The 19,856-nt window shown below is 64.2% G+C and overlaps 2 protein-coding genes across 5 annotated transcripts; one reads left to right on the plus strand and one right to left on the minus strand.

The window, feature by feature from the left end:
- The first annotated feature begins 3,344 nt into the window (after positions 1–3,344).
- FGF22 (fibroblast growth factor 22) lies at positions 3,345–7,568 on the plus strand. The gene is made up of 3 exons (XM_043585978.1): positions 3,345–3,609; positions 5,999–6,102; positions 6,276–7,568. The coding sequence occupies exons 1-3, from the start codon at positions 3,396–3,398 to the stop codon at positions 6,468–6,470; spliced, it is 513 nt and encodes a 170-aa protein (XP_043441913.1). The 5' UTR covers positions 3,345–3,395; the 3' UTR covers positions 6,471–7,568.
- Positions 7,569–7,853: 285 nt separating this feature from the next.
- RNF126 (ring finger protein 126) lies at positions 7,854–19,103 on the minus strand. 4 transcript variants are annotated; one of them, XM_043585976.1, is made up of 9 exons: positions 18,942–19,103; positions 11,355–11,413; positions 11,139–11,220; positions 10,545–10,756; positions 9,443–9,511; positions 9,299–9,368; positions 8,666–8,759; positions 8,470–8,585; positions 7,854–8,356 (listed from the first exon to the last, which is right to left on the minus strand). In XM_043585976.1, the coding sequence occupies exons 1-9, from the start codon at positions 19,014–19,016 to the stop codon at positions 8,207–8,209; spliced, it is 927 nt and encodes a 308-aa protein (XP_043441911.1). In that variant the 5' UTR covers positions 19,017–19,103; the 3' UTR covers positions 7,854–8,206. The 4 variants fall into 4 exon arrangements, with proteins under 4 accessions (XP_043441911.1, XP_043441909.1, XP_043441912.1 ...); XM_043585974.1 differs by having other exon boundaries at positions 10,545–10,789; XM_043585977.1 differs by having other exon boundaries at positions 11,139–11,202; positions 18,942–19,102.
- Positions 19,104–19,856: the final 753 nt, after the last annotated feature.

Below are 19,856 nucleotides of genomic sequence, written 5' to 3' on the forward strand. Positions count from 1 at the left end.
CTGTGCTGACCGCTTGCTCAGAGTCTGAACCCTGCTTCAGGTTCCGTGTCTCCTTCTCCCTCTGCCCCTCCCCCACTCACGCTTCATCTCACTCTGTTTCTCAAAAATAAATAAATGTCAAAAAAAATTTTAAAAATTCCCTTGTGCATATATGCTACAGGGTGCGTGCCCTCCTGCTGATGGAGAGCAAAAAGAATACCTAGAATTGGAGAATACAGGAACAGGGTGCTCACTGCACTGTCCTTACAACTTTTCTGTAGGTTTGAAGTCTTTCAAAAAAACCTCAGTGAGACATCACTCTGCCCCCACGAAGGTGCCGGTAGTCAAAACAACGGACAATCACCAGCGTCCGGAGGGTGTGTGGAAATCAGAACCCTCAGGCACGGCCGCTGGGGCGTAAGACGGGGCAGCCGTTGTGGACAACGGTCTAGAAGTTCCTCAAAACACTGAACACAGAATGATTATATGACCCAGCAATCGCACTACACATATACACGAAAGAAATGAAAGCAAGGCCACACACAAATCTGTATACCCACGTCCACGGCAACACAACTCACAGCAGCCAAAAGGTAGAAACAGCCCATGGGGCACCTGGGTGGCTCGGTCCATTAAGCACCAGACTTCGGCTCAGGTCATGATCTCACGGTTCATGAGTTCGAGCCCCGCGTCAGGCTCCGTGCTGACAGCTCAGAGCCTGCAGCCTGCTTAGGATTCCACGTCTCCCTCTCTCTCTGCCCCTCCCCCGCTCACACTCTGTCTCTCTCTCTCTCAAAAATAAATGAACACATTAAACACTTTTTTTAGGGGCACCTAGATGGCTCAGTTGGTTAAGCGTCCGACTCCGGCTCAGGTCATGATCTCCCAGTTTGTGACTTCGAGCCCCACGTTGGGATCTGTGCTGACAGCTCAGAGCCTGGAGTCAGCTTTGGATTCTGTGTCTCCCTCTCTCTTTAATGCCCCTTCCCCACTCACACTCTGTCTGTCTGTCTCTCTCTCTCAAAAATAAATAAACATTAAAAAAAATTTTTTTTAAGGTAGAAACAACCAAGTATCCGTCAATAGATGAATGATACATACCATGTGTCCACCGCGCACGCGCACGTCCCTCGGCGGCGAGCAGGAGCGAGGCACCCACACCCGCCGCCCCGCGGACGGACCCCGAACACACAACACTCAGGGAGGGAACCCGACACGAGAGGCCACACGGGGTGTGAGTCCACGTGTGTGAAACGTCCAGAACAGGCTCATCCAGGGACACGAGGGGGGCTCGTGGGGGCGGGGGCTGGTGGGGGAGGGACTTGAGGTGAATACTAATGGGTCCGTGTTTCTTTTTAGGCTGATGGAATATTCTGGAACTAGGTAGAGATTCTAGGTGATGGCTGACAACTGTGTACTGAAAACAGAGTTGTGTACTTACATGAGGGAATTGTGTGGTGTGTGAATTATATTTCAATTTTTTTAACGTTTATTTATTTTTGACAGAGAGAGAGAGAGAGAGAGAGACAGAGCATGAGTGGGGGAAGGGCAGACAGAGAGGGAGACACAGAATGTGAAGCAGGCTCCAGGCTCTGAGCTGTCAGCACAGAGCTCGACACAGGACTCGAACTCACAGACCGCAGAGATCATTGACCTGAGCCCCCCAGGCGCCCCCTGAACTATATATTTCAATGAAGCTGTTATTAACCTGCAACCACGCCTGGGGCAGGACAGCTTCCTGGGCGTGGGTCCCACCCCCCGTCACGCAGAGCCCGAAGACTGTCCTCCTGGGGGGCAGGGTGGGGAAACTCCAGGAAGGGAAGACTGAGTGTTGCCTGGTGGGAATCAGGATGTTATTCCAAGTTTGTGTGTTGCACCCTCTGCCCAGCAAGGTCACGGATTCCCTCATTCTGTCCTTCCAGCCTTCCCTTCCCGGCCCATTTTCCAGAGACACCGAGGCTTGGGGACCTGATACAAGCATGCAGGGTCCCTCAGGCACTGGCCTCAGGGCTCTGAGTGTGGGGGACATCCTCTCCCAGATGGGAGGGGGCACACACCACGCCTGGCCCTCCTGGGGCCAGGAAGAGGGATCAGGGAATCCCCAGAGCCACAAGGAAGGCATCCCAGCTTCTGGCCAGACCGGTTACCCCTCCAACACGCCATCAGGTCAGGCTTGTCACCTTGTCTTCACCCGGGTGCTATTTAAAGGTGCCACCTGGGGCTCTGGCTGCAGGACTGGGTCTATGGCAGCAGAGGGACAGGGACTGGAGCCCTGGGATGTGTCCTGCGTGGGGCTTTGGGGAAGCTGCTGACCCACTCAACCTCGGTTTCCCCATCTGTCAATGACCTCCCTTGGCTCTGAGTCTGTGAAGGTTCACTGTGCTGTTCTCAGGATCCAGGGCACAGGGTGCCTCCCAGTGGGCCCTGGGTGTGTCTGTGAATGATGAGCAGGTGTGGGTGTAAACGGAGCCACGCCATTCCCACCTCGGACATGCAGCTCCGAACGCTGGGCACAGGGTGCTGGCCTCAGTCATCACCCATGCCCCTGTCAGCCGGCCACAGATGTGCTCATGTGTCCATCCGCCATCAGCCACCTTCCCGCCCCCAGCACCCCATCCACCCCCTGCTCCAACACCTGTAGCACAGCATTCCCAGGCGTTCACTTGCTCCCCTACCTACATGCCTCCCCATGCCCACCCCTCAGTGAAGACCCTGCCCCTGAGCCTCTCAGGGAGTTCAGTCTGGAGGGCAGACAAATCCCACCTGGGCATGCCCAGTGCAGGGACCTGGCTGGCACGGACACGCAGGCCAGAACTTCCCACCCGGTCTCTGACCCCTGAGCTGCTCCATTTCTCCCGGTATCTCTCAGATCTCTCTATCTCTCTCTGTCTCTGTGTCTCTTAGCCGCCTTTCCTCGTGTGTCTCAGAGTCTCTGTCTCTCCATCTTTGTCTTGGTCTCTCCCGTAACTGTCTCCCTCTGCGTCTCTACGGGCTCGCCTCTCTCACACCCACGCCCCCGCAGCCCCTGCAGGCTAACCCGGTGACTCAGGAACACGCACTGCTGCCCTCCCCATCCCGCAGGACAAACACGCGCGGAGGCAGGAATGTTTTCCCGAGTGGGCCCCGCCCCGCGTCCTGGTCCCGCCCCAGCCGCCTCGTTGCCCCGCCCCTGCAGCGTTTGCCCCGCCCCCCCCGCGACGCCCCATTGGCCAGCCCCAGCCTCTCCATTGGTTGGCTCATTGATCGCGGCCCCGCCCCCGGCCCCGCCCCGCCCCCTGTGGAGCGGCTCCCGCCCCCGAGGCTCCCTATTGGCCCGCATGGGCCGGCCCCTCAGGGCGCCCCGCCCCCGTCCCGGCGATGGCCCGGCCGCGGACGCGCGGGGAGACAGGAGAGGGCGGCGAGCCGGGCGCGGGGACATGCGCGGCCGCCTGTGGCTGAGCCTGGTGTGGCTGCTGCTGGCGCGGGCGTCCGGCGCCGCGGGGACCCCAAACAGCCCGCGGAGACCGCGCAGCTACCCACACCTGGAGGGCGACGTGCGCTGGAGGCGCCTCTTCTCCTCCACCCACTTCTTCCTGCGAGTGGACCCCAGCGGCCGCGTGCAGGGCACCCGCTGGCGTCACGGAGCTGACAGTGAGTCCGGGGAGGGGGTCCAAGGCAGACAGGCCGGCAGTACCAACAAGGGCAACATGATAGTAAGGATGAGCCGGGCCCTCCTGCGCGCGTGGGAGCGTCCCAGAGGCTCCTCTGGCTGTGTGTGTGCTGTTGGCCAAGTCGCTTCCCGTCGGGGACCTCAGTATTCTCAACTGTGAAATGGGCCCAGCCCACACGGTGGGAGGGTGGGACAGTTAAAGTAAAGGTCACCGAGGAAGCTCCTGGCTCTGGGCCTGGCTCCGCAGCACAGAAAGGTCTTTGCAGAATAGTCGAGGCTGGGGTCACTGGGGCCATCGACAGAAGGGCAACTCTGCTCCTGGAAGGGCCCCCGGGGGGCCCAGTTACATCATGAAGTGGAGGCAGAGCTGGGGTCTGGACCCTGGACTTCCCACACTGCAAATCCAAACTCAGGATCTGCCTGAGTTAGGGACCCCTCTATTTCTTCCTAGGCATCCTTTTGGTAGATGAGGAAACTGAGGCACAGAGAGGGAAAATGAGCAGCCCTGGGACACACTGCTGGGGTGGGGGCAGGGGTGTCGCTGGGGCTCCTTCATGCCCATAACCTTGTCAAGATGTCCTGCCCAGCAAACAGCAGGCACTCAGTGTTTATGGAATGTGAGGCAAGAGGGGACATGGGCCCAAAGAGAAGCTAGAGCCTGGGACAGCTGGGGACAGTCAGTGGCCCCCGGTCCTGTCTCAGTCTCCGGAGAGCTCTGAGGCCCAGGTCAGGGAACGGGGTGGGGCGTGGGGGGCGGTGGCTGATCACTGGCCACTGCCTGAATCACCACCATTAGGGCAGATAATCACCCCCTGCCCCTCCAGCTGCTTTCATCGGGCTCCCAGGGCTCTCATTAGGTTCACCGGACAAGGGTGATGACAGGGGGACTGGCTGGGCCAGTTGCTCAGCGGTGGGCACAGGCAGGCAGGGTGGCCTCAAGATGGGTGTGGGGCCTGGATCTGCCAGGCAACTTGGGACAGTCGCTGTTTCTGTCTGAGCTGCACCTTCCCCATCTGGACAGCAGTGGCAGTGACATGGTTGATGGCTCCACAGGGTGGGGGTGGGGGGTCCTTGGAGCTCTTCTCTCCTTCATTAATTCTGTGGTTCCTAATTGGGCACCTATCGTATGCTGCCTTGGGCACGGGGGACGTAGCAGTGACCAGGACAGCCACCTTCATGGGGCTCCCACAGCAGAGTAAAGCAGTAAAACAAATGAACAGCCAATGTGGTAATTTCACAGGAGGCCACAAAGGGCGCAAGGAAAATGAAAACAGAGTGACGTCCAGGAGATGACTGGGTGGCAGCTTTGTCTGAGAGGTCTGGGGCCTCTCCATGGAGATGGGCTTGGGTTGGCTTTCATACAGGGCGAAGGAGCTGGCATGGTGACACTCAGGACCACACGGGCCCTGCGGGAGCACCGCAAAGATGTGGGGGTGACCGAGGGGGCAGGAAGGACACTTGAGCCAGCGTGAAGGCTCGCCCTGGTCCTGCCAAGTGGGAGGAAGTCAGCAGGGCAAGGACCACTTTCCTTTCTGACAGAGGAGATAGGAGGAACAAAGGCCCCATGCAACAGAGTGAGCTCCCCATCACCTCGGGCATCCAAGTCCAGACTGAAGACCAGAGGGCAAGGCCTTGACTCCAGATCAGGCCCCAGTACATCGGGGGGTGGGGGGGGGGGAGAAGGTTGAGGGTGTGGGTGGCTGCTCATCCCACAGGTCTACTTCACTGAGCAGCTCAGAGTGGGACAGGGTCACCCAGGGTCACCCATCTGCAAGTCAGGCCCAAAGCTGGCTCTGCCACTTCCCAGGCTCAGTTTCCCTCTCTAGGAAGGAGACACAGCAGGCACCTCCCACCTGGGGTTGATACGTGGGCTTGGTGGGGCACAGCGCTCCAGCAGCATCCGTGCTGTGCTCACGGAGTTGAGCACGGTAATCTGTAGACACCCCATGTCCCACCTCCAGGCCTTCGCCTGGACCATGCCTCCCCTCTGGAGGCCGACTGGGGGGTCTACGCCCATCACACCCGTCACTTGTTCTGACATCACGGCTTGCCCAGGCCATCCCCTGCCTCCTCTGGCTTGGTTTTCTCACCCTTGACCTAACTCAGTGCCCTCCTGCCCCGCTGACTTCCCCCCGCTTGGCAGGGCTGATCCTGTCTTGAGCCTTCACATTGGCTCGAGTGTCCTTCCTGCCCCTGGGTCACCCCCACATCTTTGGGGTGCTCCTGCAGGGCCTGTGTGGTCCCGTGTGTCACCATGCCCATCACAGGGCCAAGCACACAGTAGGTGCTTGGTGAATGTCACCTGAACGAACGAGAGGGCACAGGTGAGTAGATGGCGGACCATGGGCCCTGACTGCCCCCTGCCCCCAGGCATCATTGAGATCCGCTCCATCCGTGTGGGCGTCGTGGCCCTCAAGGCTGTGCACACCGGCTTCTACGTGGCCATGAACCGCGGGGGCCATCTCTACGGGTCGGTGAGTGCACAGCGTCTGTGGTGGTCGGGGGCGGGTGGGTGTCCAGTGGGGGGACCGGCGTCTGGGGGACGGGCGGGGTGTCCCGTGGGGGACGGGGCGTCCAGGGCGGGGCGGGGTGTCCGGTGGGCGGGCAGGTATCCGGTGGCCTGCCTCACACACCCGACCCCCCGAAGCGGGTCTACACCGCCCACTGCAGGTTCCAGGAGCGCATCGAGGAGAACGGCTATAACACCTACGCCTCGCTCCGCTGGCGTCACCGCGGTCGGCCCATGTTCCTGGCGCTGGATGGGCAGGGGTCCCCGAGGCGCGGTGGCCGGACACAGCGGCACCACCTGTCCACCCACTTCCTGCCCGTCCTGGTCTCCTGAGGTTCCCAGGGGCCACGAGGAGCAGCTGGACAGAGATCCCACAAGATGCCCGAGCTGCACGGCCAGGGGCCGGGGAAGCCCAGGCCCTGGCAAAGCACGTCTGGTCACTCCTCTGTTCCACAAGCAATAACGGTGTGTCCGCAGTGTGCCGGGCTGGGGACACTGCAGGACCCCCACAGATGCAGCCTGACTCCCAGGGGGCTCCTGTCTGAGTCTGCGGGGAGGTGGACGCTCAGCTGAGCACAGGCTGCAGGTGTCCGTTCACAGGCTGGGAGGGCACGGAGGCCCCACTCACCACCCGGGACGGAGACTGAAGGATGTGGCCGTGTGCTCACCGGAAGGTCTGGGAAGGGCACTCCGGGCCGGACCCGGCCCAGGCAGAGGCTCTGAGGTGGGAACCCACCGGTGTCCGAGGCAGGGAGGAGGTCTGAGGGCCAAGAGACAGAGGGCAACGTGGATGTGCCTGGGTCACAGGTCCCCATTCTGGTCCTGGGACCTGCAGATGTGTCACCCATGTGGCAGAGGGGACCTTTCAAGGCCCCCTTTCGGGGGGGGGGGGGCAGTGTCCTCACGAGGTCCTCTCGAGAGGGAGGCAGAGACAGGCAGACCCCGAGCTGCTGGCCGTGAGGATGAGGAGGGGCCACGGGTGGGCCAAGGGGGCTTCATGCCAGTGTCCTTCAGGAGCTCAGGGTCCCAGGGAGGCTGTGCCTGCTGCCCGCCGGGCACCCCCGAGCCCTCCCCGCCCAGCCCAGCCCCAATGGAAGGAAAGGGGGCAGAGCTCAGAGCCCAGGTCCAAACCCAGCTCTGCAGCCGGCCGAGCGAGATGGGATATTCTGCTGCGGGAAGGGGACAGTCCCTGGGGTGGGGGTGTGTGCAGCCCGGACGCTCACTGGGGTCAAGGCCCCTGGTCCCCCCCCCCCCCCCCCCCCCCCCCCCCCGTGGCCACACAAACACACACGCAGTCAGGCTCCCAGCGGGCAGGGGGCGGGGCGGCGCTGCCGACAGGCCCCGCCTCAGCTCACCTTCTGCAACACCGTGAAGCTGCCGCCCGCCCCGGGTCCCGGGGTCCCGGGGTCCCGGGGTCTGCGGCCACAGAGCCCGCCAAGGCCGGAGAAGCTCGGCCCGCCCCTGGCGCCGACGCGGAAGGAAGACCCCGAACTACCTGCTTCTCTAAGTAGGTGTATTTTTAAATAGCTTTCAAGATACACGTATTTTTTCCTTTAAAAAATGTCTGTCGGAGCAGTTTTGTTCTTGTTTTGCTGGTCATCCTGTGGTCCCGAGCTCCCGGCGCCTGGGTTGGGGGCTGGCGACCCGTCCAGGCGTCGCGGAGACCACGGCCTAGCGGCTCCACCCGCTCTCTCCACAGATCATGCAGGCCGCACGTGAGCTAAACGTCCATTTATTTCAAAGCAGTAATAATTTAAAATTATAAAAACCTTTCCGCCGTCGAATGTGTAGGGGTGAGGTTAGAGACAAACGGGTGGGGGGGTCGACGCGTGCCCAGGCTCCTGCGCGACACACTCCGCGGGGAGGGCTGAGCCTGCTCCGGCCCGGGGGGGGGGGGGGGGGGGGGGGTGCTGCGGTCCTCGAGGCTCGGCCGGCGGTGGCGCGGGGGCGGAGGCGGGCGGGGGTACCTCCAGGCTCCAGCCCCGCCGCGCTGCCCCCTGTCCCGCCCCGCCCCGCCGGGCCTGGCAAGGCCCAGGTCCTGTGCCCTCTCTGGAGGCCGGCCGGCGCGCTCACGAGTTGCCCGCTGGGTTTTCGTTGCTCGGCGAGCTCGAGGACGACGAGGACGACGAGGACGAGAAGCTCACGCCGCTCAGGCCCGGGGGGTTGGTGGCCGTGTTCTGTCCGGTGAGGCTCTTCCGGCACACGGGGCAGCTGTCGTGCTGCGTGGGGACAGCGGGGGGTGGGGGGGTGGGGAGGGGGGTGGTGAGGGGCCGAGCCTGCGGCGGGGGCGGGGGCCAGGGTTCGGCCTGGGGGTGGGCAGGGGCCGGCTCACCTGCTGCAGCCAGGGAACGATGCAGCCGTCGTGGAAGAGGTGACTGCAGGGCAGCTGCCGCACGCGCTCTCCCAGCCCGTAGTCGTCCTTGCACACGGGACACTCCAGCCCGGAGCCTGCGGGGCAGGGAGCCTGTGACGGCGGAGACGGGGGAACCCCCCACCCAGGTGTCCCCGGGAGGGGGCGAGCCACTTACCTACGTGTTCCTCGGTGACGGGGACGGTGGGGAGGGCCTGGATCTTCTCTTTGTCTGCTGGGGGGGGGCCCGTGTTTTCAAACTGATTGAGGAGCTGAAAGACAAGAGGCCAGAGTGCCAGGAGCTCGGCAGGCAGGCGCGGCCCCTCGCCCCGCGGGGCTCTGAAATGCAAGGCCGGGTTACCTGCAAAAGCACCAAGGCTGTGTTTTTCTGGGGCCCCGGACCCCCCCTGCGCCGAGGCTGAGCCCCCTTGCCCCCCACGCCTGTCCACTCTTCTGTTCATCCTGTCGGGGTCACCCTGCAGCCAGGGAGGCCCCTCCCAGCGCCGAGGGTCCCACCCTAAGTCCTCTCACCCGCTAGAACCAAAGGGCCGGGCCTGGCTGTGGCCACGTTCACCACCAGTTCACCCGCGAAAGGCTACAAAGTTGGCAGCGTTCCTACCGCACAAGGGCCACCAAGGTCATGGTGAACACCCCATCCCCAGGGACAGCTCAGGAGAACGTGCAGGTCCACACGGGGCCCCCCCGGCCTCAGGATGGGAGTTATGGGGAGCAGGGCATCCACACCAGGGACATCCTGGTCCCCAGAAGATGGTGACACCCTGGTGCCCACCTCGGGGAGGCCACCCTGTACCTGCGTGATGATGGCATCCAGGCCGTTGGCCCCCCAGGCGTAGTCCATCGGGTTTGAGTGCAGGACACCCCTGGGCAGAGAGGTCTGGGGTTCAAGTGGCAGAGGGGCTGGGCAGGGCGCAAGGGGACCCGCCCACCTACTCACCAGGGGCCCAGGCCCAGGCTGGGGATGCTGGCAGGAGTGATGATGCCATTGACCAGCTGCTGGATGATCCTGGAACAGAGCGGGGCCCGGCCTGTGGTCAGCGCCCTCCAAGGCTGGGCACCCCCAGGGGAGGCAGCAGAGGACACACGTGTCCGGCTTTGAACTTCACGGTGTTTTAAAGGTTGTGTTTTCAACCAGCAAGATTTGCAAGCAATCAAACGCAAGACAGGCCGAGAAAAGTGTCTCCCTTGCGGATTTTCGGGCCAGCTTTCCCAGGGGCCTGGACCGTGCCCGTTAGCTCATGACCACACGTGCTCCCTATTTTATAACCTGGGGGGCGGGGATCCCCAGCCCTGCTGTTTGCAGACGCTCCGCAACGTCCGGCTGAGGTCACAGGTGTCCGAGCTTGGGGGCGAGGGGCTGCTACAGGGCAGCTCACGAACACGAGACGCCTGGGGGGTCAGGGCAGCCCAGGCTGTGTCCTGGGCTGGAATGGAACAGGGCAGAGAGCGTCGGGGCTCCCTGTGACACAGGCACTTCTGTGCACAGCCTGGTCGCATCTACGAAGATGCTGGAGGACCCTATGTTCTCTGGGAGTGGGGCCCTCAGAAAAATGTTTCCTTTTCACCCCAAGTCCTCTGAACAAGCCTCAGGTTACAGAGAAGCCGTTCCTGGTGCTGACGCCGACACGGAGGGAGCTCGGGGCTCTGTGGTGGAGCAGGGGGGCCCAAAACCCACCCCACTTGCCTGCCGCCCTGGGAGACAAGGACCCAAATGTGAATCGGCCATGTCTGAACAGATGGGGGTGAGGGAGTCGGGGGACAGACACCCCTCCAGAAGGATGGAAGGCACTGAGTGGACGAGAGGCCCCCCGGGCCACACTGTAGGGGCCCCCCTCCACAGCTCTTCAGCACGGTGGGCTCTGCCTGGACGCACAGGGGAAGTGCCCCGCCCACAGGTCAGCCCCAGAGCTAGCATCCGCCCCTCTGTAACCACAGAACCTTCTGGAGGGGCAGACGGTCAGGCCACCTAAGTCAGGGTGGGGCAGGCTGCAAGACTCTCGGGAGCGTCCCACCCGCTGGCTGCCCCCAAGCGCCCTCACCCTTCCAGCGTGGGGACGCCTTCGTGGCGGCCGGTGGCCCGTCGTGCAGTGAGGCGGGCGCGAGGCTGCCGGGCGCCATACCGGTGCCGGGAGTGCTGCTCTCTCTCCCGACGGCTCTCAGGGTCCCTGCCCTCGTCGGCCTGCACCCCAGGGGGGAACGTGGGGATCTCGAAGCTGTCGTCAAAGATGCCGAAAGCAAACTGCCCGTAGCCCTGTGGCAGTGTGAACAGGTGCTGGTCCGCGTTCTGTGAGGGGGAGGGCAATGTGACCACGGGGCGGGGGGAGGGCAGGGCCCCGAGGACCTTCTGTGGGGAGGAGGGCCATGGGACCGTGGGGGGGGGGGGGGGGGGGGCGGCACAGGAGCCCTGAGCGGCCACCTGGGTCCTACCTGACCCAGCCCCTTGCCTGGACCCCAAGTCTCCTCCGTGTGCCACGGGGCCCCGTCCCAGGCTTGGGGCTCTGAGGGTTGAGGATACAGCAGGGGAGCCTTGGCATGTGTGGGAGAAACGAGGAAGGGCAGGTCCCAGTGGTCAAGGGTCAGGTGGGAGGACCGGTCCACATGGGGAGGGGAGGGCAATCTGGGGCCCGACTCACCTCAAACGGTGGCCTGCTCTGGTCCGTGGGGGCTGCGGAGGGGGCGGAACCATCCTCTGTACTCCTGGGAGGATGGGGTGTCCTGAGTCAGGAGAGAGGGAGGCCCTCTCCACCTCTCACCCCTGCCCGCCACGGCCTGTCCAGGCCCTGCCCGCCCACAGCCCCGCCCACCCCAAGGGGCCTGGGCGCTGCCAGCGTGCACCTGGGCCGGGTTACCTGGTCTCTTCGGGAAGCTCCTCAATAAAACCAGACTCGCATCTGGGGCAGGTGTAATCCTGCGGAGGAGAGGGCGGGTGAGTGCGATCTCGGGGGTCCCGGCCCCCGTGCTGTGTCAGCCGTGCCTGTGGGGTCACCGGACACCCCCACCTCAGGCCACACCGAGCGGCTCCAGGCACATCGGTGAAACTGCTCAGGCCCAGAGTCCGATTTGGCACAGACCTGCCGGGTCTCTGAGATGTCTGAGAGGCGGGCGCCCTTCATCCGAGGCCACCACCTCTGTGTGGCGACGACCGCAGCCACCTCGACCTGCCCCTCGTGCAGGCGAGGCCTGAGCCCCCAGGTGAGCTCCTGCCGTGCCAAAGTCCATCGGCCCACGCTCCTCAGGGTGACGAAACTTTCCGAGCTTCAAGGCCTCCACTCAGCCACACCAGCTGTTGAAGGCGCTGAAGAAGCCTGTACCAAACGGGCCAGCTGATGCGGGCCCACCTAGCAGTTCCCGACTGGTGCAGACGTGAAACGTGAGAACATTCCGTGAGAGACTCCCCTTTTGCATATAAAGGCACCTGCCCCGAGCTCCTGAGAAGGTTGCAGGAGGGACTGTGGGGTCACAGGACTATCGAGGCCTCAGTAGCTCAGCTCCCAGGAAGGCGGCCGCTGAGGGCGGGAAGCGCCACCTGAGCAAAGGGACCAGCCCGCGGGTGTCCCGTGGCGGCATCTCTGGAACATTCCAGCAATCCCAGCGCAGGGCCTGTGACCCCAGGCTGCAGTGTGACCCCACCCCCATTGGCCATGCCCCCTCCAAGCCCAGCCACTCCCGCCCCAGCCAGGCCCGCCAGTCAGATGGCGGAGGTGTAATGTCCCGAGTGGAGGACGGGCCCCAGGGGCCGCAAGGCATGGAAAACACCAAAACCAAACATGTGGGTTGGGGGCTCGCACGAGTGTCCAAAAGCCACCCAGACAGGAAGACACAGACGTGAGTGCAAGCTGTGCTTCTACCTAAGGTGACGTTTTGGAAGCACTGTCCCCGCGTGCCGAGTGGGAGACACAGAGGGGATGCAGACTCTGTCAGGGAGGGGGCCGCCAATGGCCCCACGTGAGCCACAGGCACCGGTGGCTCAGCAGGCACGGGCCTCCCTGTGGACGCCCAGCGGGAGTGCCAGGCACCTCCACCAGGGCAGTGGGTGCCACCACAGCACGCGCCATGTCCCCCCCTCCTACCCCGCCACCAAAAGCAAACGGGGGGTGGGGTCAAAGAACACTGTCTGAGCCGAATGGGGAGGACAGGAAGGAACTGCACCCGCCATAGGAGCTGGGATCCAGAAGACAGAGCTCTAACGCTTCAACGCCAAAAAACACAAACAACCCGGCTAAAAAAGGACCAAAGAATTAAGACAGTTCTCCAAAGACACACAAAGGGCGACAAACCAGCAGAGAGCCGCTCGACACCGTCAGGCAACGAGCAAACGCAAACCGAAACCCGTGAGACACCACCTCCCGGCCGGCCGCCGGGACCGCGACACTCAGCCGACTAGGCTAAGCGTCAGCGGAAGTGGAGGAACCAGAACCCCCGGCTGGCGGTGGGGAGGAGAAGCGGGGCGGTCTCTCTGGAAGACAGGCCCGCGGTCAGTTCCTCGTCAGGTCAACCCCAGGGTCACCACACGACCCCGCGACCCCACTGCCGGGTCCACACCCGAGAGACACGAACACTCACGTCCACTCAACCCCCACCCGCACGCCCACACATGACCACGTCCCCCGCGCACGCGCACAGATGACCGTGTCCACCGCACAGGCGCACATCCCTCGGCCGCGAGAAGGGGCGAAGCGCCCACCCCGGCTGCCCCGCGGACGAACCCTGAACGCACGACACTCGGGGAGGGAACCCGACACGAGAGGCCCCACGGGGTGTGAGTCCACGTGTGTGAAACGTCCGGAACACGCTTGTCCACGGACGGAAGGGGGTTCGTGGGGGCCGGGGGAGGGGAGGGGGAGTGAGGGTGAATGCTAACGGGGACAGGGCTTCCTTTTAGGGTGAGGGAATGTTCTGGAACGAGATAGCAGTGGTGGGTGCAGGGCTCTGAGCGTATGGAAAACACTGACACGCACACTGTGAACAGGTGAGTTGTATCTCAACAGAGCCGTCAGAAGGCACAGCGAGGACAGTGACCCCCTGCCCTCCCAAGTGGGGACACGGGGGCAACGGGCAGCTCGGCTCCACAGCGAACGACCAACCCTCGGACTGTTGGCTGCAGTGGAAGACGGCCGCGTGAAGCTCTGTGGACGGGCCAGGGCTCTCACGGCCTGGTGCAGCCCCAAGGGGAGAGAGGGCCACGGACATGGGCCAGTGTGGCTGCAGGTGGCTGCGACGGCCTCGGTTAGGACGCTGGCAATCAAGCCCTTAGCGTGGCCATGTCACAGACGACAGCAGGCGTCTGCTCAGGGCTCCCCTTGGCTCGGGGCCGGCGGCAAGGTCCAGGCTCTCTCTGGGCCCTGGTGGAGCCCACCGCCACCACACCTGCCCTATGGGGGAGACGGAAATCAGAAGTGCGCCCGCCCTCTCCAGCCAGGATGGGGGTGGGGGGGCCTGGGTGAGAAGCTGTCCCTCCCCCTCCTCTCCTCTGAGCACGCCGCCCGCCCCCAGTCTCCATGCTCCCCTGGGCAAGCCTGGAAGAGCCAGGGCAGGACCGGTGAGCCAGGCGGCCTCAGCCTCAGCCTCAGTCTGACCTGCTAGAAACAGGCAACCTCTTCTGCTACCAAGGCCGGGTGCCATTTCTGAGCGTCACCTTGGAGCCCCATCCCACGCGGCGCACAAGAACCTCATCGAACTACCTGCTCTGCACTCTCCTCCCCTGCGGTCGACTCAGAACAAGCTGGCCCGCCACTCCCGCTTCCCTGCCCCATCCAGGCCACCGCCACCTGCCCTCTCTTCTCAGGGCCTGCACACCATCCCCTCAGCCGGAGCATTCTCCCCCAGATAGCTACCTGGCTTGCCCCCTCTTGGAAGTCGGGTCTCTGCTCAAACGTCACATCCTGGCTGCAAGCCTCGGTCTCCCCACCTGTAAACGGAGGATGGCCTCAACCCTAGGGCTCTGAAATCCAGCAGCCACTGAGGACCAGAGGGCTACGGCTCAACAGCTGGCTGCGGTCAGGGCCCTGCCTCCACACTCTCCATCCCCATGCGAGCCCCACGCTAAGTCCAGATCGGCCTGACCATGGGCCACCTGACACCTGGCATTTCAGGAGTGGGCTGCAGCTTCTGCTTGTATGCAGCAGGGAAGGGACCAGATCTGGGGGTGCCCCAGTGCTCTCCTCCTCCACGGGCACACCCCACCGGTTCCTGTTAAATCAGACTAGCCAGTAACGGCCATCTGCATCCAAGCGAGGCGACGCTGGGATGGATGTCTGCCACCCACAGGGCAGAGCCCAGGTCCAGGTGGTGACAGCCCCACTTCCCAGGTGGGGGTCAGCCGGCGCTCGCTGGCCCTTAACTTGTGAGCGCCTGTCTCTTATGGTTCCTCACCGTGAATCAGTTACCTCTCCCCCTAGGAGGAGGAGAGGGAACGAAGGGGACCACCCGAGCATCATCAGCAATGGCGGTGGCCAGCACACCAACGACAGGAGAGACAGACGCGAAATTCACTGAGCGCTCGGTCTCTATGCCGTGCCTAAGAGGCGCAGTTCAGCCCCTCCTCGGTGACGAGGAGGACCCGGGGGCCCAGACCAGGGAGTAGCCTGCCCAGGTCTCCCAGGGTCAGCCAGGGCAGCCCTGGGGGACAGGCGCCACTCTTCACCCAGGCCCTCCTTCAGACCACAGCCAGGCAAGCATGATTAAATCAGGGAAACTCGGGCGGGAGGTAGAGAGGTGGCTGGCCCCACGGGATCGCCTGCTGTACAGTGACCTCGGCCTCCGTGGGCCCCGGCCCCTCAAGGCCCCTCCAGGAGAGGCAGAACCCAAGTGTAGCGCTGCGTCGAAGGAACACGGACTCGGCCCCAGACACAGACGTGATGGGACACCCAGGCCCCTGCTGCCGGTGCTCCCAGCCTGTGCCCCACCAGCCCACGGACCGCGGGAACGCACTGGCTGCTCTACATAGCCCTCCTCAGCTGCCACTGGGCAGGCAGGTGCCCAGGGCCCACGGAAGGCCCACCCTGCTGCCACCACACCCCACACTGACCCCACCTGTCCCCCAAGCGCCCGTGAGCATCACGCACACCGCTGGATGCCAGGGTGCAGAGCCACGCCGGGATCCGGCCGTGTGTGAGGCCCACCGGGAGCCAGTGATGCTTACACACAGAGCCCAGCAGATGTTACAAGCTTCCTTGATCTTGCCAGGGTGCTTCTGACACCACTGCTAGGGACCGGGACCCCGTGTGACACGACATGTGTGCCCACTGTGCTGGGAGCCCCACCTCACTTCAGCCTCCCCACAGTGCCATGTGACTCAGAGGCCTGGGGTGCCCTAGGATGTGGCTCCGCCCAGCATCCAGCCACCTTTTGGGGGCTCGGCTCACTTCGTGCCCCGCTGACTTCAGACCCTGAGCAAATGCCAGCCCTCTCTGCAGCGCCCGCTGTGTGGCGTTGCAGGGTGGGGTCTGTGGTCCCCCAGAGGGGCAGCCCACACATCGGAGCACCCGGATTTCTGCAGCGGTGAACAGACGGCTGGTCACGGGGCAGGACCCAGCACGACACACAGCATCCGGCACGTGGGCACACAGAGCTGTCAGGTGGCCAGAGGGACCCGCCCGAGGCCACAGGGTGCCTGGGGAGGCAGGCCCGGCCCCGGGTGCCCCATGGGAAGGACTCCACTTATTCTGCTAAGCATCAGGGGCCAGGACTCCTCGAGGCCCCTCGAGGGGCCAGGACAGAGGACATGCAGACTGAGGCATAAAGAGAGCGAGGGCAGACACCCACCGCCGCTGGGCGCTGACCACAGGCTGGCTTCCTCCCCCCAGCGCCCTCTGGGTCCAGGTCCCGCCCGGTCACACACTCAGGCCGTCCCCGAGAAGGAAAGCGGTCGCCAGCAACGAGAAGGCGGCCTGAAGAGGGCCATCGGAGGCACCGCCTGCGGCGAGGCGCTCGGGGCCGTGGCACAGGGGTGGATGCAACCCCGGACTGCCACCCGCTCAGCCCCCCTGGTGGGAACCCGCACCCCCTGGCGAGCCCCAGGGTGCCAAGCAACCAGGCGGCGGCCCGTGGACGCCGCGTCTCCACAGCCCTGCAGTCGCCCACACAAGCCCGCACGTCCGCCTCATCCCAAGAGCTGCCGTTTCCTGGGCGGGCTCGAGTCTGGGCTTGTGTGCCAGGCTCGGAGGCCCTCAAGCCAGCCGGCCTGTCTGGATCCTGTTCCCACATGCCCTGCTCCGGCTAGGCTGCCGGCCAGTCCCCGTCCTGGAGCCAGGCACTGGGCTCCCCCCTACGCGCGTGCTCCCACCGAGTGGGCACGGGTTATCTCGTCAAGCCCATCTTGCAGGCGAAGAAACGGAGGTCCGGGGAGGTCGAGCACCTCACCCAGAGCCACGCTGGTGATAAGAGGCACAGCTGGGCGTGGCCTCAGCCCGACCCTGCCGAGAAGCACCTGAGAGCGGGCACTGTCTCAGTGCCTACGGAGGTGCCACGATGGTGACAAAAATCAAAAGTAAGAACTGCACAAAACCCAGCCGCAACGCCCTAGAGCAGGCCAAAGTCACGGCTACCTCCTGTGAACAGAACGTGCTGCGCGCTGGCTGGGACCTGCCACCGCTACCAGGTTGAGGGCCAACCCTCCCCATCCCGAAACAGCAGGTGCGCCCCTTACTGGTAAACAGTCACCCTGTCTACCGGGCCTCATGGAACCCTTCAAGCCCACAAACAGGCACACGAGTACCTCACTGCCATTGGCTAATTTTACGGAATTTGCCAGCATTCCTAACTAAATATTTGCCAATCACTTATTCAACACTGGCTCCCTGACCAGCCTATAAACTCTGAGGGCAGAGGTCAACGATACCTTGTCACCACCGGATTCTCGTGCTGAGGCAGGTCCTCCCCAGCCCGGTGACAGCTGCAAGAGATCAGGGTGCTCCGGGTCCAAGGCCACATGGCCAGGAAGCGGGCACACCTGGCCAGGCCCCAGGCCCTGTGCTGGCCCCAGGAAGAGAGGCCCAGAACAGCTGGCTATGCAGACCGCCCAGCCCCAGGTCCCCCTCGGCTCCGGGCAGGCTGCTCTGGGGAAAGCCTGGGTCCCAGGGCCTGTCCTGGGCTCATACCAGCCGCAAGGGGCTGCAGGCAACTAACTCAGGCCGGTGAGCTGTCAGGCCACCAGCCGCCTCCTGCCGTGGTCACGGTCGAGAACGGAGCTGGGGCTGCAGAAAGCCAGAAAAGGCAGAAGCAGGACTTCCGGGAGGCTAGAGTGAGGCAAGCGTCGGCTCCCCCAGCGGGTGCTCACAGCTGAGGTTTCGTTTTATTTCTCCCTCCTCCCTTGCTTCTGGAAGCCGCACCTCCCTACCTTTTCTCGCCTTCTGGGCCCAGGCATTGCTCTCTGCTCCCAACCTGACTTGAGCCCACTTCCTTCCTCTGTGGCTGGGATGATGCCCATAGACTCCTTCCCCTGGCCCCCTCCTCCCAGGGGTCCCCACTGCTGGCAAAGGCAGGACTGAGCCTGGGTTTGAGACGACAACAGCCTCCACCCACCACCCACCACCCAGGCGACTGTGGGGAGCATGCGGGCCAGAGATAAAGTACCAGGACCACCTAGAAAGTGCTCGATAAATCCTCACCACCTGCAGGGCCTCCACCATCCCACACCTCCCTCTTCCTGCTCCGTGGGAGCTGGCCCAGGGGCAACTGTCAGGATGTCAGGGCCACAGCTGGCCTGCGCTTCCCCTGGCTTCATTTTTCCCACCTGTAAAATAGGAAAGGGTCGAACTAGACCACCGCTTTCCCTGTGGGCCTGGAGCAGGGGAACACGGGCCCCATCCCAGACCTGCTAACTGGGAACCTCCGGGGCGAGGAGCCTGAAACACTGTACGTTGAACAAGCAGTCCCTTGCCGCACCACACGGTTTGGGAAACGCTGGCCTAAAGGAGAAGGCAACACCTGGCCGCAGGCGGGCCTAAACCCGCCCCCCAACCCCCACTCCGGGGAAGCACAAAAGCGCAGGCTCAGGTCACGGAAGTCTGCCCCGGGCTGTCAGGCCCGGGCCAGGTACACAGCCGTCCCGTCTCGACATCGGGAAAGCAGGCGGGAGCGCTCGGCGGGGCGGGCCGCAGCCAGGCGCCCGCAGCGCCGACCACGCGCTCCGGGAACGGCCCCCGGAGACACCTCCCGGGGTCCGATTCCCCCACCTCCCTCCTCCGGGGCGGGGCGCCGAGCGCAGGTCACGCGGCCTCTGCGGGCCTCAGTTTCCCCGTCGGGGACCGAGCGGCCTCCCCGCCGCGCATCTGGGATCATCGGTCCCGCTGCTTCCCCGTGGGTGGGCCCCGCCTCCGGGCCCTCCGCAGAGACCCGGGCCAACGCCGCCCGGGCCTCAGTTTCCCCGGCGGGGCCAGCTCGCTTCAGGCCAAGGGAGAGAGAGCCCCCGCCCGCCGCCCCGGCCCGCGCCTCACCGGCAGGCGCGGCACGATCTCGACCGAGCAGCAGTGGCAGAAGTACCGTCCGGGCTGCGGCGACGCCTCGGCCATGGCCACTGCCGCCTCCTCCGCGCCGCCCGCCCCCAGCGCGGCGCCCGCCGCCCGCCGCCGGCCGTTTGCTGCTCCCTTGCCGGCCGACGCGCCCGCGCACGCTCACGCAAGGCACGCAAGGCACGCACGGCGTGGGGTGGAGGAGCGCGCGGGAGCGAGGCGGGCGGCGCGCGCGGCAGGCGCCTGCCCGGGCGACGGTGGTCGCGGAGGGACAAACTCAGTGCGGGCGCCTCTCTCGCAGGGCTCCGAGTAAGGGGACGGAGCCGGGCCTGGAAGCCCGAAGACGGGGCTGGGAGGGGCGGGGCCGAGTCTCCTTGGCAACCCGGAGCAGGGAGCGGGGGTGTGGCTGGGGGCGAGGCCCGGCTCCGAGGAGGCCGAGGGGAGCGGCCTGCGCGGGGTGGGGTCGAGCCGGTCCTCTTCTCCGAAAGAGGCCAGGCTTCCACTTCCCTCGTCGGGTCTTCTATCCCAAGTGCCGCCTTTCTGTCCCCCCCCCCCGCCGTCCTCACTGGTTCTGGGCACCGGGCGCACTCTCACCTCCGGGCCTTTGCACTTGCTGTGCCCCCGCCGGGTGCACCCCAGACACCTGCGTGGCTTGCTTTCTCATTTTCTCAAGCCTTTGCCCTTCTCAATGGCACTTATTCCCGCCTGACGAACCATAGAGTCGGCTCCACCGTGGAAGGGGTGTTTATATCTTGTTCCCAGCTGGACTCCTAATAGCGCCTGGTACACAGGTATTCCACGAACACTCGTTGAATAAATGCAGGGAGGCCCGTTCCTGGGTCGAAGAGGACTGCCCTCTGTGCCTCAGTGTGACCCACGGGATAAGACAGTGCAAGGCCT

The sequence above is a fragment of the Prionailurus bengalensis genome, chromosome A2 (genome assembly GCF_016509475.1).
Source record: "Prionailurus bengalensis isolate Pbe53 chromosome A2, Fcat_Pben_1.1_paternal_pri, whole genome shotgun sequence".
Taxonomy (NCBI): domain Eukaryota; kingdom Metazoa; phylum Chordata; class Mammalia; order Carnivora; family Felidae; genus Prionailurus; species Prionailurus bengalensis.

Bases quoted from the DNA above. Each gene is read 5' to 3' on its own strand.
- FGF22 (XM_043585978.1), top strand. From the start codon at position 3,396: ATGCGCGGCCGCCTGTGGCTGAGCCTGGTGTGGCTGCTGCTGGCGCGG. The intron at 3,610-5,998 runs GTGAGTCCGGGG...CCCTGCCCCCAG, and splicing joins CTGGCGTCACGGAGCTGACA to GCATCATTGAGATCCGCTCC. The intron at 6,103-6,275 runs GTGAGTGCACAG...GACCCCCCGAAG, and splicing joins GGGGCCATCTCTACGGGTCG to CGGGTCTACACCGCCCACTG.
- RNF126 (XM_043585974.1), bottom strand. From the start codon at position 19,016: ATGGCCGAGGCGTCGCCGCAGCCCGGACGGTACTTCTGCCACTGCTGC. The intron at 11,221-11,354 runs GTAACCCGGCCC...CTCCTGACTCAG, and splicing joins GAGCTTCCCGAAGAGACCAG to GACACCCCATCCTCCCAGGA. The intron at 10,790-11,138 runs GTGAGTCGGGCC...TCCCCCTCACAG, and splicing joins AGAGCAGGCCACCGTTTGAG to AACGCGGACCAGCACCTGTT.